Source organism: Scyliorhinus torazame, chromosome 11 (assembly GCF_047496885.1).
Source record: "Scyliorhinus torazame isolate Kashiwa2021f chromosome 11, sScyTor2.1, whole genome shotgun sequence".
Classification (NCBI taxonomy): domain Eukaryota; kingdom Metazoa; phylum Chordata; class Chondrichthyes; order Carcharhiniformes; family Scyliorhinidae; genus Scyliorhinus; species Scyliorhinus torazame.
Window position 1 is genome coordinate 221556065 of NC_092717.1, and position 14143 is coordinate 221570207.

The window sequence follows — 14143 nt, forward strand, 5'->3', positions numbered from 1 at the left end:
GGGCTTGGATTCAAACCCGGGTCCTCAAAGCCGCAGTCCCAGTGCTAACCACTGCGCCACGTGCCGCCCTGGAAACACATTTTTTTGAAGTGTAGTCATTTGTAATGTAGGAAACCTAGCAACAAATGCTCACACAGCAAACTCCCACAAGCAGCAAAGTGATAGCGACCAATAATCTGTTTTTGTGATGCTAATTAAAGGATGAATGTTGGCTAGACCACCAGGGATATGCCCCTTGTTGTCAGTGCATTGGATTTCTTTATGTCCATCTGACCGGGCACCAGTTTAACATCTCGTTCAAAAGACATTGGGTGAAATTCTCTGCCTTGCGCTGCCAGTAGCAGAGGTCCCAATGAGGCTGCGCCGATGCGTTTCCAATGCTCCGGTCCCCCACTGCCATCGGAAACAACATATACATTGACCGAGTTTACTACAGTAATTCCGACTGTGTTCTGTGATTCTTGATGATTTTTTTGTACCATGTCTTAATGACCCATTTGCATCCACTTAGCGGGCCGGGCACACTATTTTCCGGGCCTGCGTGTTTCTCCAGTCCTCTGGGCTGGGAATCACGTAGGTGAGAATTACTATGGGTGGGATTCTCCAACTGCGCACACTAGCGACTGGAATCTCCCGTCCGAGGTCAATCGACCTTTGCATGGTCCCCGTCCGCCCATAGTGATCTTGCGGCGAGCGGAAGAATTCAGCCCTACAGGTCTTGACAAACATGGCCCTAATGCGGTGGAGCCCACGGTGGGCCAAGGGGTAACTCTTTAAAGTAGTTGATGTAAAACGCCACGGATCCTCCGGACATAGCCTGGAAATCGGAGACCATAGTCTCCCGAATGGAGAATTTCACCCATCGCCTCCAGCAATGCAGCACCACCTCAGTCTTGTACCAGAGTGTCAGCTGAGATGTTTTGGGGTCAAGTTCTGGAGTGGGACTTGAATCCCAAAGATGATTGTGCTACCAACAGAGTACACAGTTGACACTTCTCGGAGGAAGGCAAAGTGAACTCGGAGGAAGTGATGTTAACATTGGGGTTCAAAGGCCTGTAGATAGTAGGAGGAGAAGGGAAGACTGAGGGAGCTAAGGATATCTTATGTTGTGACAACCTGTTTAGAGATTGATTGGTTACGAGTGTGGTACTCTCATTTCTCTATGTTTGCTGACAGACAGTGAAAGGCATCCTGAGCATTCTCCACATGTCAAGTTCATGATCATAGCCTGACTGCTGGAGAGGTGCTGAGTGTAAACCACACTCAACTGCCTAGCAACAAATGGGAAAACTGAAGTCAACATAAGGTGTTCTGGCATATCTCTTAGAGGTCAACTCCAAAGTGGATTTTACACTTAACCTGGAGCAGGTTCACTAAACCATCTTCTCGGTCCTTGTGTGATGTATTGTCAATGCAAGCTTAAGAGAGACATGGGAGAGAGGAACAGCATTAATTAAAATTCTGTGCTTGGGAACTGTTATGAGGCCTCAAAACTGTCTCCCTACTTTCCCGTGTGGAGTTCTGAATGAAACCGTTCTCTCGAATGTCGTAAATTGTAACAGTTCAGAGAATCATAGAATCGTAGAATTTACAGTGCAGAAGGAGGCCATTCGGCCCATCGAGCCTGCACCGGCCCTTGGAGAGAACACCCTACCCAAGCCCACATCCTCCACCCTATCCCCGTAATCCTGTAACCCCACCCAACCTTTTTGGATACTAAGGGCAATTTAGCAAGGCCAGTCCACCTAACCTGCAAATCTTTGGGCTGTGGGAGGAAACCGGAGCACCCGGAGGAAACCCACGCACACACGGGGAGAACGTGCAGACTCCGCACAGACAGTGATCCAAGCCTGAAATCGAACTTGGAACCCTGGAGCTGTGAAGCAAATGTGCTAACCAATGTGTTACCATGCTGTCCCATTTGTTTAGAAAACGGCAGCATGATAAATGACTATATAATAATAATAATCACTTATTGTCACAAGCAGGCTTCAATGAAGTTACTGTGAAAAGCCCCTAGTCACCACATTCCGGTACCTGTTCGGGGAGGCTGGAACGGGAATTGAATCCATGCTGCTTGTCTTGTTCTGCATTACAAGCCAGTTGTCTTAACCCACTGTGCTAAACCAGCCCTTATTTGCAAGGCTGAAGGGTTTCCACCATGAATTAGTGCAGCATCCGAGTGGTTCATTTCTCCAAACCGGCGAAAGATGGAGGGAGACGCTGGAGAAACAACATAGGTGGAGGAGTGGTGCGAAAATGAATGGCACTGATACTTTACAAAGTGTCATCGTTAGAACGTGATGGAGGCCAACTATTCTCTGCATCACTATGTGATTTGAAACCTGAACCAGAACAAGAGAGTAAATTTGGAGGGCCAAGCATCAGAAATGCTGAGGACATGAGGATAGAGTAACTGAAAAATTGATAATAACGAAGCAATGAAGAAGGGTTTAAAAAAAATGAGGCACAGACTTTTCACCATGTCCGGTGCTTTAAATAGGATTGGACTGAAAGGCAAGCTTGCAATTTATCTAGCATCCTCCTGTGACTGTCAAGTCTCCCAGCACCATCCCCAACCCCCCCGCATAGTGACATATTAAATTCCCATTCTTGCCAGCATAGCTCTCCATGACCACATTCCACTCTGCTGTGCAACCTTCTCACCCCAATTTCCTCTGGTCCTCTCACTGTTGCATTCTTCGCTCCTCAACCCACTATCTTCACTATCTGTGGCAAAACCTTTTTTTATTCCTTTACAGGATGTGGGTGACGCTGTCTAGGTCAGCTTTTTCTGCCCATCCCTAATTGCTCCTGAGAAGATGGTGGTGAGCTTGAACCACTGCAGTCCCTGTGGTGTAGGCACACCCACGGTGCTCCTGGGAAGGGAATTCCAGGATTCTCACCCAGCCACAGAGATATATTTCCAAGCCAGGATGGTGAGTGACTTGGAGGGGAACTTTCATGTGATGGTGTTCCCAGGTGTCTGCTGCCCCTGTCCATCTAGATGGTAACGATTTGGAAGGTGCTGTCTAAGAAGCCTTGATTAGTTCCTGCAGTGCACCTTGTAGATGGTACACATTGCTGCCACTGTTCGTCGCTGGTGGAGGGAGTGGATGTTTGTGGGTGGGGTACCAATCAAGCGGGCTGCTTTATCCTGGGTGCTGTTGAGCTTCTTGAGTGTTGTTGGAGCTGCAATCATCCAGGCAAGTGGAGAATATTCCATTATATTCCTGACTTGTGCCTTGTAGATGGAGGGCAAGCTTAGGGGAGTCAGAAGGTAAGTTAATCACTGCAAGATTCTTAGCCACTGACCTGCCAAAGTATTTAAATGACTAGACCAGTTCAGTTTCCGGTCAATGGTAACCCCCAGGACATTGATAATGTGGGATTCAACGCTAGTCATGCCAGTGAATGTCACGAGAGATGGTTAGATTCTTCCTTGTTGGAGATGGTCATTTCCTGGCACTTGTGTGATGCAAATGTAACTTGCCACTTGTCTTTGATTTTGATTTGATTTATTATTGTCACACGTAGGCAGCATGGTGGCGCAGTGGGTTAGCCCTGCAGCCTCACGGCGCCGAGGTCCCAGGTTCGATCCCGGCTCTGGGTCGCTGTCTGTGTGGAGTTTGCACGTTCTCCCTGTGTTTGCGTGGGTTTCACCCCCACAACCCAAAGATGTGCAGGCTAGGTGGATTGGCCACACTAAATTGCCCCTTAATTGGAAAAAATGAATTGGGTACTCAAAATTTTTTTTAAAAAGATTATTGTCACATGTATTGGTATGCAGAGAAAAGTATTGTTTCTTGCATGCTGTACAAACAATGCATACCGTACATAGGGAAGGAAGGAGAGATTGCAGAATATAATGTTACAGTTATAGCAAGGTGTAGAGAAAAGATCAACTTAATACGAGGTAGGTCCATTCAAAAGTCTGATGGCAGTAGGGAAGGAGCTGTTCTTGAGTCGGTTGGTACGTGACCTCAAACTTTGGTATCTTTTTCCTGACGGAAGAAGGTGGAAGAGAACATGTCCGGGGTGCGTGGGGTCCTTAATTATGCTGGCTGCCTTTCCGAGGCAGCGGGAACTATAGATAGAGTAAATGGATGGGAGGCTGGTTTGCGTGATGGATTGGCTACATTCACGACCTTTTGTAATTTCCTGTGGTCTTGGGCAGAGCAAGATCCATACCAGGCTGTGATGCAACCAGAAAGAATCCTTTCTATGGTGCATCTAGAAGTTGGTGAGAGTCGTAGGTGATATGCCAAATTTCCTTAGTCTTCTGAGAAAGTAGAGTTGCTGGTGGGCTTTCTTAACTATAGTGTCGGCATAGGGGGACCAGGACAAGTTGTTGGTGATCTGTACACCTAAAAACTTGAAGCTCTCAACCCTTTCTACTTCGTTCCCATTGATGTAGACGGGGCATGTTCTCCACTACGCTTCCTGAAGTCGATGACAATCTTTTTCCTTTTGGTGACATTGAGGGAGAGATTATTGTCGTCGCACCAGTTTAACAGATTCTCTATCTCATTCCTGTACTCTGTCTCATCATTGTTTGAAATCCGATCCACTAGTGGTGTCATCAGCAAATTTGAAAATCGAGTTAGAGGGGAATTTGGCCACACAGTCATAGGTGTACAAGGAGTAGAGTAGGGGGCTGAGGACACAGCCTTGTGGGACATCGGTGTAGAGGATGATCGTGGAGGAGCTATTGTTCCCTATCCTTACTGATTGTGGCCTGTGGGTTAGAAAGTTCAGGATCCAGTTGCAGAGGGAGGCGCCGAGGCCAAGGCCACAGAGTTTGGAGATGAGTTTCATAGGAACTTGTCAGGCTAAGCCTGGATTTGTCCAGGTTTTGCTGCATTTAGACATGCACTGCTTCAGCCTCTGAGAGTCGCAAATGGTGCTGCTCATGGTCCAACCATCAGTGAACATCCACACATCTGACCTTATGATGGAAGAAAGGCAATGATGAAACACTGAGGAACCTCTGCAGTGATGTCCTAGAGGATATGAGGAAAATCTTTTTTATGCAGGGGGTGGTGGGTGTCTGGAATTCACTGCCTGAGCTGGTGGTGGAGGCAGAGAACCTAAGCTCTTTTGAAAAGTACCTGGACCGACACCTTAAGTGTTGTAATCTGTAGGGTTTGGGCCGTGAGCAGAAATGTGGGATTAGAAAGGGCAACTGGGAGTCTTTGTGCAGGCATGGACAAGATGGGCCAAATGACACCCTTCTGTGCTATATCAGTTCTATGGTTCTGTGGATGAGATGATTGACCTCCAACAACCACAACCATCTTCCTTTGTGCCAGGTATGGCTGCAAGTAGTGGAGAGTTTTTGTCGATTTTCATTAACTCCAGTTTTGCTCTGGCTCCTTTACGCCGCACTCAGTCAACTGCTGCCTTGATGTCACGGGCAGTCACTCTCAACTCACCTCTGGAGTGCCGGGCTCCTCCATCTTTGTGGAGCCTCCTCCTCCAGTTGGTTGTTTAATTGTCCAGCATCGTTCACGGCTGGAGGTTGCAGGACTGCAGAGCTCGGATCTGATCTGTAGTGGAATTGTTTAACTTTACCTATCACTTACTGCTAATGCTGTTCAGCACACAAGTGGTCCTGTGTTGTGGCTTCCTCTGGAACACTGTCCCTAAGTCTCTCTGTCTCTTCTCATCATTTCTGCATTTAAAAGCCTCCTGATGCAATCTCTACGTCTTGAGTGTCTGGGTCACTCTAACTACCCACAAAGACTCGTCTTGTTTTGCTGCTTGCCCTTTTCAAGTTGCTGCTGTTATGCCAACACACTTGGTAGCCCATGAAACAATAAATGTTAAGGGCAACCTGGAGAGAGAAAGAATCTTTTTGTGACCAGCACAGAAACAGGTCATTCAGCCCAACAGTTTGAACCCAGTATTTATGCACCACACAAACCTCCTCCCACACATATGTTAACTTCACCCCATCAGCATTTACTTCTGTGCCTTTCTTGCTCATGTGTTTAGCTAGCGTCCCTTCAAATGTGTCGATATTCGCCTCAATCACTTGTGGTGGCAATCCCACATTCTAACAATTATGTCGGGAATGAGGGTTCTCTTGAATTCCCTATTGGATTAATTAGTGACTATATTTTATCTGTGAACCTCTCAGTTCTTGCCTTCCCCACATATGGAAGCATCTTCTCTGAGTCTATACTGTGAAACCAGTTTGTAATCTTACACCAAGACCCGATCGGTCACCCTAGTGCATTATTTCAACTTTCAATGATGCCATAAGGGATATAAATTGGCAAAAATAACCTTTACCTGCCTCCATTTGACACATTGCAATATCAAATCAGAATATATATTCCACACTTAAGCTTCAGAAAAGGGTGTGGCATTGCAGTAGAAACTTTTCCATTGGAATGTCTACTCACTTGCTGTCCATTCCACCTCCTGCGAGGACCACCTAGAAATGGATAACAGTCCAGGTCGGTGGTGATATTGCTCATTACGTTATAATTTATTATAATTTTATTGTTTGTAAATTTAGTAGGAATCTCCTCTCTCTCACCCCAGTTCAAGGTTTGGTACAGGTTTTAGCACCATTTCCGGCAGCCTCGTCAAAGCACACCTTGAATACCCGTGGTGGGTTTACCTTTGCTTGTTTGGGAGGAGGGGGGAGGTGGCAAGCACAGAGGTTAGCACTGCTGCCTCACAGTGCCAGGGACCCGGGTTCAATCCCCGCTTCGGTGACTGTGTGTGGAGTTTGCACATTCTCCTTTTGTCTGCGTGGGTTTCCTCCGGATGCTTTGGTTTCCTCCCACAGTCGAAAGATGTGCAGGTTAGGTGGATTGGTCATGCTAAATTGCCCCTTAGTGTCCAAAGGTTAGGTGGAGTATCAGGAATAGGGAGGAGAGTCGGCCTGGGTGGGGTGCTCTTTTGGAGGGTTGGTGAAGACTCGATGGACCGAAAGGCCTCCTTCTGCACTGTAGGTATTCTAAGCAATGCAGGATGGGGAGTGGTATTGCCTCTCCATGAATAGCCAAGGCCCACCTACCTGTGTTGGAGTGGACATATAGTTAAAATTGTGACTAAAATCTGACCATTTGCTTCCTGGAGCCCATTACCCCAATAACTTTATTCAAAAGTCTCCGCCTGGTTCCTTGTTTGGCTTCTGAGGAATTAGCAGATTTGGACTGATTTTCCTCTCATTGCCTCGGAGAGGAACTGTGATCTCCTCTTTTCTCCACCATTATCCCACCTGATTTTGAGCAGGATAGCACAGGAAATTCCAGGCGGATGGCAATTCTGCAGCTGTCTTGCCACCAATTTTCCTGTAGCTGATTGGTATCAAGTGAAGGTTCCTGAAAATGTGTGCCGAAAACCTTCAGCTGAGGTAGTTTTGAGCTTGGTTGACTCCAGTTAAAAAGCCCACCTTGACATTCAAGATTGACACCTGAGGAGTGAGTGGCGACTGAGAATTGGAATGAGTCAACTGGCTTCAAGGGGGGGGGAGGAGAGAGAATTGGCGGGATATTATGCAAACAAAATACTTCAAAATGACACAAATTAATTTGTGTTTGCTTTTGATAGTTAAAGTAAAAAGGTGCTTTTTCAACATGTGAGAAATGATTTTGTCACAACACTTGAGTATTTTGGTCTCCTGAACACGGGTATTGAGGAGAATCGGGTGGGCATGAATGCCCACACCATTGCCTCAACACTGAATTAAAACAAATAGTAAATCAGCTTGGCTTCATTACCCACACAATTCCAATCAACTGCTCGAAGCAGTTTTCCTCAAGAGCAACATCCCAGGCGACCCAATAGCCAAGCTCAATTATAGGAAACTCTCTCTGTAAATGTTGGACCTGTGTCGTGATATCTTACTGGTATATTACTTTACCAACTTGCTATGTTTGCAGAGATACACCTGAACCCACTGCCCAGTGACTCTGAACCAAAAAGAGAAAAGATATAATGAGTGAGATGCCAGTGGGATCGTCCGATCCTGCCTGCGGCGTACCCCTTCTGCGGGTTTCCCAGCAGTGTGGGGTGGGTTCAATGGGAAATCCCATTGACAACGGCGGGACCAGAAGATCCCGCAGCCAGCCATTGGCAGACTCTCTCCTGTCGCCGAGAAACACGCCATGGGGAGGCCAGAGAATCTCACCCAATATTTAGCACAACGTAACCATTTTTCTCCTTTCATGGGATGTGCGCATCGCTGAGGCCATTTAAAGAGTCAGCCACAGTGCTGTGGGACTGGAGTCACATGTAGGCCTGGTCGGGAGAAGCAGATAGATTTTTCCCCGCAGTCTATGGTATTTGTCATGGTCATCATTACCGAGACAAGCTAGATTTTATTTGAACTTGAATTCCAGCTCTTATGGTGAGATCTGATCTTGTGCCCTGGGGTATTAGCCTGGGCTTCCGAATTATTAGTCCAGTGACATTACCACTGTGCCACCATCTCTCCCTACGCTGCCCCCAGGAGTACATACCATCCAGGAATCCATAGGTCTGTCCTGAAATTGAAACTGCCGTCCCGTGTCCTGGGTTGAGGCTTCATACGTTTTTCCGGCATTTAAAGTTTGCACATGCACTCTGAGCAGGCGTGAACCCACACTACTCCCCACTGTGCCCTCTCCCCTCCCTCCCCGAGTTACACCAGAATCTTCACCCCCCCAGCTCCCACAGCCTGATGGCTCCTCTTGGTCCTGCAAACTACCTCCCCCCCCCCCCCCCACCTCCTCCTGCAAACTACCTCCCCACTCTCACAGGTCCACCAGCAGCCTCTGCCCACTCGTCTGGTCCCCCATGTCAAAGTGTCCCTTGATTTTTTCTCCCCCCTGAGACTTGGACACCCTGGCTATGCCATAAGACCAATGCATGAAAATAATGAACTGTTTAAAACGAAGGTGGACTGTGATTAATGGTAGCTTTTAAAAAGGAATGGAGCCTTATCTCAAAGGTCATCTGGGCAGTATCAGCTTCCAATAGCTAACCCGCCTGAGGGCAGCAGAGGTCGTCTGAACCCAGAAAAGCTGAAGACTAGTGAAGCTGTAGAACTAAGCAGAAAATAATTTGACAGCCATGTCAGGAAGAGTATTTGAAGGGCAGGGTGTCAACACTACAAATCGTCACAAAATAAATAATATTTCCAATTGTCCTATAAATGCTGAAATGACAATAGCGATGTCAATTTGAATAAACTGACTTCAATTCACTAACTTTAAAGCATTTTGAGACATTCAGTGGTCGTGATAAGTACGTTATAACTGCAGGATTTTCGGATAATGGTGAAAAGATTGTCACATTATTGTTCACTGGTACAAGTTTTAAAATAATTGTTATTATGCCAACACTTGCATAATGCCCCTGCCACTTGCCTACCATTTTAACTTGAGGTGTTAAGGTGTTGAATTTAAATCTGTTCATAAGTGGGTGATAATTTTGTTTTAACCACCAACCCCACCATGAATGTTTATCTTATCCCTTATCTTTTTTTCACGATAGCTCTTTGGCCTTTGTGTCTTACAGAGCTCCTTGAAACGAAGAGGAAGCCGAGAGCTTTACAAAGATAAGAAAAGTGCGACTCAGGTAATACGTCAACACTGGGGATACTCACACTCCACAGTTATGAGTTCTCTTGACCCTCCATGTTTGACCCAATTCCTGCTTCTTTGGGGGACAGGTACCTTAAGGTTCTCTTGTCAATGTGATAATGGTTTTTGAAGAGTCACTGACTTCAGCTGATAAAAATAAACTCACTTTGCAACTTTAACCTTTTTATTCCAAGGTTTATTCTTAACTTCCTCGTGTATGTTTTTGCGTGAATGGCAATTGCAGACAAATCAACCAGGGATCGACAGGGGCCCTGGGGAAGAAGCAGGTGAGAGGGACGAAGTAGTTATTGTCCCAACTGCATGAGAAAAATGAATTAAAGGAATATTTTACAAACGTGAATGGCAACAATTACGATCTCACTTAAACCAGTTTGGCCACCAAAGTGAAGAGGGCACTCATTCTGGTAAATAATAGAAACAGGAACAGAGTGGCAAGATCTTTGGAGGGTGGTGAGGTTGCTGGGCTGTGCAATGCTTTAAAGTGAAAACCAAGAAGGAAAGCCATTCTGCCCATCTTATTTGCTCTATCCTTCAAGACCGTTTCATCCAATTAAATATTTCCAGCGTTTTTGCCACTCCCCTATCACCTTAACATAAAGTGCACTTTGGTCGCTTTTTATGTGTAAAATAATTTACTGATAGCAATCCTAAATCAACCATAAACCAGTTTGAGGCGGTGCTCACCTGGTCCTCGTCATTCACTTTGAATTCATGTGTTGAATACACCTTTGCTCAGTATGATACTTTGGAGTCTCCTGTCGGATTGTGGATGATCTTTGTTCTTGTGGGGGGAGACATGGGAATGGAATCTGGTCCTGAATGAAGAATGACACTGAAAACCCACTGCGGAGGGTAGACCAGGTTCCTTGAGCAATTGGCACTGGACCTCGCAACCTTGCCAGACATACCAATGGGATCCCAGTTAATTGTTGCAAGATTTTACAGTGACGTTCACTGTATCTTTGAAGCGTTTCACCTCCCGTGTTATGATAACTTGACTACAAATGACCATTGAGCATGGTATTGAGAATGCTGCAATCACTCGGGTGAATGACATGGCCAGACCAACACAACAGGACCTTCTTAATCGCGGCCTCTTTTCCAATTCAGTCACCACATTTCAGATTATCAGTGTTCCATCTCCTGTCCTGCCATGTGATGCCTCCAATATTTTGTAGATAGCTAAGTGGAAATGGACAAGTCGCTTGATGTTATGGTGGTCACAGATCCACGACCCTAATCCCTGTGAGGGTAACACTTCTCACATAGCCGACTGTTGTCGGCAGACTAACTCACACCAAGAAGTGACCTCGCTCGAGTCTACCAAAGGTGGAGCTGATCCTGCCAATCCAGTGAGTGATGCCATCGTTGATTTGTGGCATTCCATGAGAGAAAGTCTCACCTAGGTAGCAGAATTTGACTGTGATCTTAAGTGGAAAGTTATTGCTTGAAGCCACAGTGCTGATAGCCTGGTATGAGCTGTCCCATGACTATTTGATCTTAAGAACAAAGGACTGTCCATTCGAGCAAAGCAATCTGAGAGCAATTGGATGTCCTCCAGAGCTTAGGCGAGTAGCAAACAGACATGGGAAAGAGCATGGCATGAGCGATTTATTTGCACAACCTTAGAATGGAGATGCCCCCACCATTGCAATATAAGGCATAAATTATGTCACAGTCCTTAAACTGGCCCTGTTCTCAAAGGTCACCAGAACACCACAGTGAACAAAACCGAATGCCTTTGTTAAGTTAACAAAAAGTACAGAAATCCTGATGTCCTTTACATTTTTCCTCGATTTGGTGGGCTGATGCACGACCTGTCTAATACCCCATTGGCTTTCTGGAAGAAGAAATTTTTGCTAGTTATTTATCCAGTTGGCAGAGGATGATGATGGAGGTGAGAATTATGCCAGCTATTGATAAACGCGCGGCAGCCTGCACTTGTAGGAATGCACATCGTTTGCATCTTTGAAACCTTTTGTGTCCGCCCCATGTTCCCAGTCTTTATTATAGAGGGCAAGGAGTCTGCTGTTAACATTCTGCTGCCTTGCATGGAATGTGACTGATGAGTCATGTCTTTTTTTATGCTCTAAAGTTACTTGATATTCACCAGTCCCCAAATTACTATCCACTGCTGGTGAGCTCTGCCTCCTCCCCAGTTGCCCATCTCCTTCCTCCCTATCAGCTGATCTGCTGGCTCACTGCTCCCCCCTCAAATCCACCGACAACGACAGCTGTCTGGCCTCCCTTGGAGCGGAGAGAGCTCACTAAGAAATGTCTCTCCGATGCCAAGTAAAGTTCCTCACTACATATCTGAGCACTAGCAGCACTCACCTCCAGTGACCCTAATGGCCACACTTCAGCAGGCTGATCTTAGTACTAACAGCCAACAATTAAAATCAGCGGAGTTATACATTTTTCTTTCAGGTTCTTCTGTTCCCAAACAAAATAAAATGCTGACAGCCACACTGAGCCCCCATTTGGGGCAAAAATAGTAGCAGGTAATCGTCAAAACATACGATCCCACTGTAAGGACAAGGGGGAATTTTCCATTTCCATTTTGCAGGGGGTGGGATTGGTGGCAGGAGCGGGAAATCCGGTGTGAGTCCCAAAACACTGTTTATGCCGGCGGGGTTACCCGTTCCGATTGTCACTGCCCCCCCCCCCTAATGACACAATTGGAATCCCGACATTGAACGTGGGCTCGCCATTTGGATGCATTTAAATGTCATCATTAGCCCCTAATGCTTGATAATTCCTCTCCCCCCACAATAATGGATTGTCCATTCATGTCGGCGTGCCCTCCCCAGGACAGGCACCTGGCAAGCAGAACCCACCAGAGGAGTTTGGTGAGTGCATCGCTTTGGCAGGGGGTGGGGAGAAGAGTATCATGCCTGGGAAGTGCCCCCTGGAATTCTCCAGGCATGCCCCCTGGCAGCGGGGGTGCGGGGTGGCATTCTGTGGGAGGTTTCTTTTTGGGGGGGGGGGGGTATTTTTGAGGCCGGGGGTGTTGTTGAGGTCAGGGGTTGGGTGTTTTCTATCTTTAATTTCTTTCATCGGGACGCCCTTTAATAATGGCACAGAAGTAGGCCAGTCGGCCCATTGAGTTCTAGCCAGCTCTCTGTATACCATCCCAGTCAGTCCCATTCCCATGTGGACTATGCGATCAACTGTGACCATAATTCACCTTTCAGTTTGAATTTATAGATTAATGGTTTTGGAGTAACTAATTCGACCACAGAACAATTGTCCACCCTGCAAAAGCCACATATTCCCCTCGCTGATTTTGCCTGAGGCCAGCCTGACAGGAATAGAACATGCTGGCACCAACAGGTGCATCAAGAGTGTCCTGGTGAAGACCCCAAATCTCGACTTCGACAGCCCCTGATGAGGAAAGAGACCCCCCCCCCCCCTCACTTCAACCCGCTCTCAGGCTTTGGCTAACATCAGTCCTCAGACTGGGCTGGGATTGATTGATTGATTTGAGGTACAACTTCCGCTTCCACCCTCTGCGGGGGCACCAGCCTTCCCTGCCAAATTAAAATTTGCCTTGGCTTCAACCACCCCCAGGCTGGGGAGAGGGTGGAAAGAATCATGCAGATTTGCCGTACTTGCTGGCCATTCACTGATCCTCACGCTGTGCTGTGATGCCTTCCATGGTCAGATAGCCTGCAGCTGGACCAAATCTGAAAGCTATGTGTGAAGAATGGAAGCTCTGGAACAGTGCTTTAAAGTGGATCAGCATCTCCTGCGCAGCTAATTAACGTTTTTCTAAAAAGACCTAGGCACTGATATTTTTCTCTGTTCCACCTTTGGCAATTAACTTGAAAATGAAACAATTACTATCGTAAGGCATTGCAGCATTCCATTGATGTGGCCACACTTTATTGGTTTATTTTTCACCTCATTAGATCGTATTCAGTATCCATTAATGGCACCATTAACTTGGCATAAATGTAGCCTCGGGCTTTTTTATCTGAGAATGCCCTTTTAAAGCCCCCAGGACATCCGTCTATATTAAAGCACTATGTAAATGTAATTATCTGATTGTTTTAGGGCAATCTGCCTCTGGCTCACACTCACTCCATCCCCCTTGACGAGATACTTGGCATGTACTTCACAGCAGTTTACTCATTCTTCAAAGTTGACTGAAATGGAAATGATTTTTAAAAAATTGATTTAAATTGGCCACATCAAAGTTTCACTCGCACGTTATTCACCAGCAATCAAAGCTTTAAACAGGAATTCATTCATTCCACACCCAATGGTTGATCCGTACAGCATGTGGATTGGCTGTAAAGGCCAGAGGGACATCCGGCGGCTGTAAACGGTGCCATATAAATGCAAGTCTTTCTTGCTTTTTGGCGTTTCAATGATCCAAATCAGTCATCCCAGTTAAGTAAAGTCCCAAAAGTGAAAAGAACATTTGAGTAACTCGCTTACGGCTCCCTGGCTTTAATTTGGAAAGGCTGTAGACGGGCAGCATGGTCGGCGCAGGCTTGGAGGGCCAAAGGGCCTGTTTCTGTGCTGTACTTTTC

General features: G+C 46.4%; 1 protein-coding gene across 2 annotated transcripts in view; it reads left to right on the plus strand.

The window, feature by feature from the left end:
• Nucleotides 1-14143, plus strand: part of mtcl1 (microtubule crosslinking factor 1) — a 252955-nt gene that overhangs the window by 141590 nt on the left and 97222 nt on the right. For both annotated transcript variants that reach the window (XM_072468349.1, XM_072468350.1), the window contains exon 4: nucleotides 9520-9579. In XM_072468349.1, the coding sequence (XP_072324450.1) occupies nucleotides 9520-9579 (60 nt within the window). The remainder of the gene's footprint in view (nucleotides 1-9519; nucleotides 9580-14143) is intronic.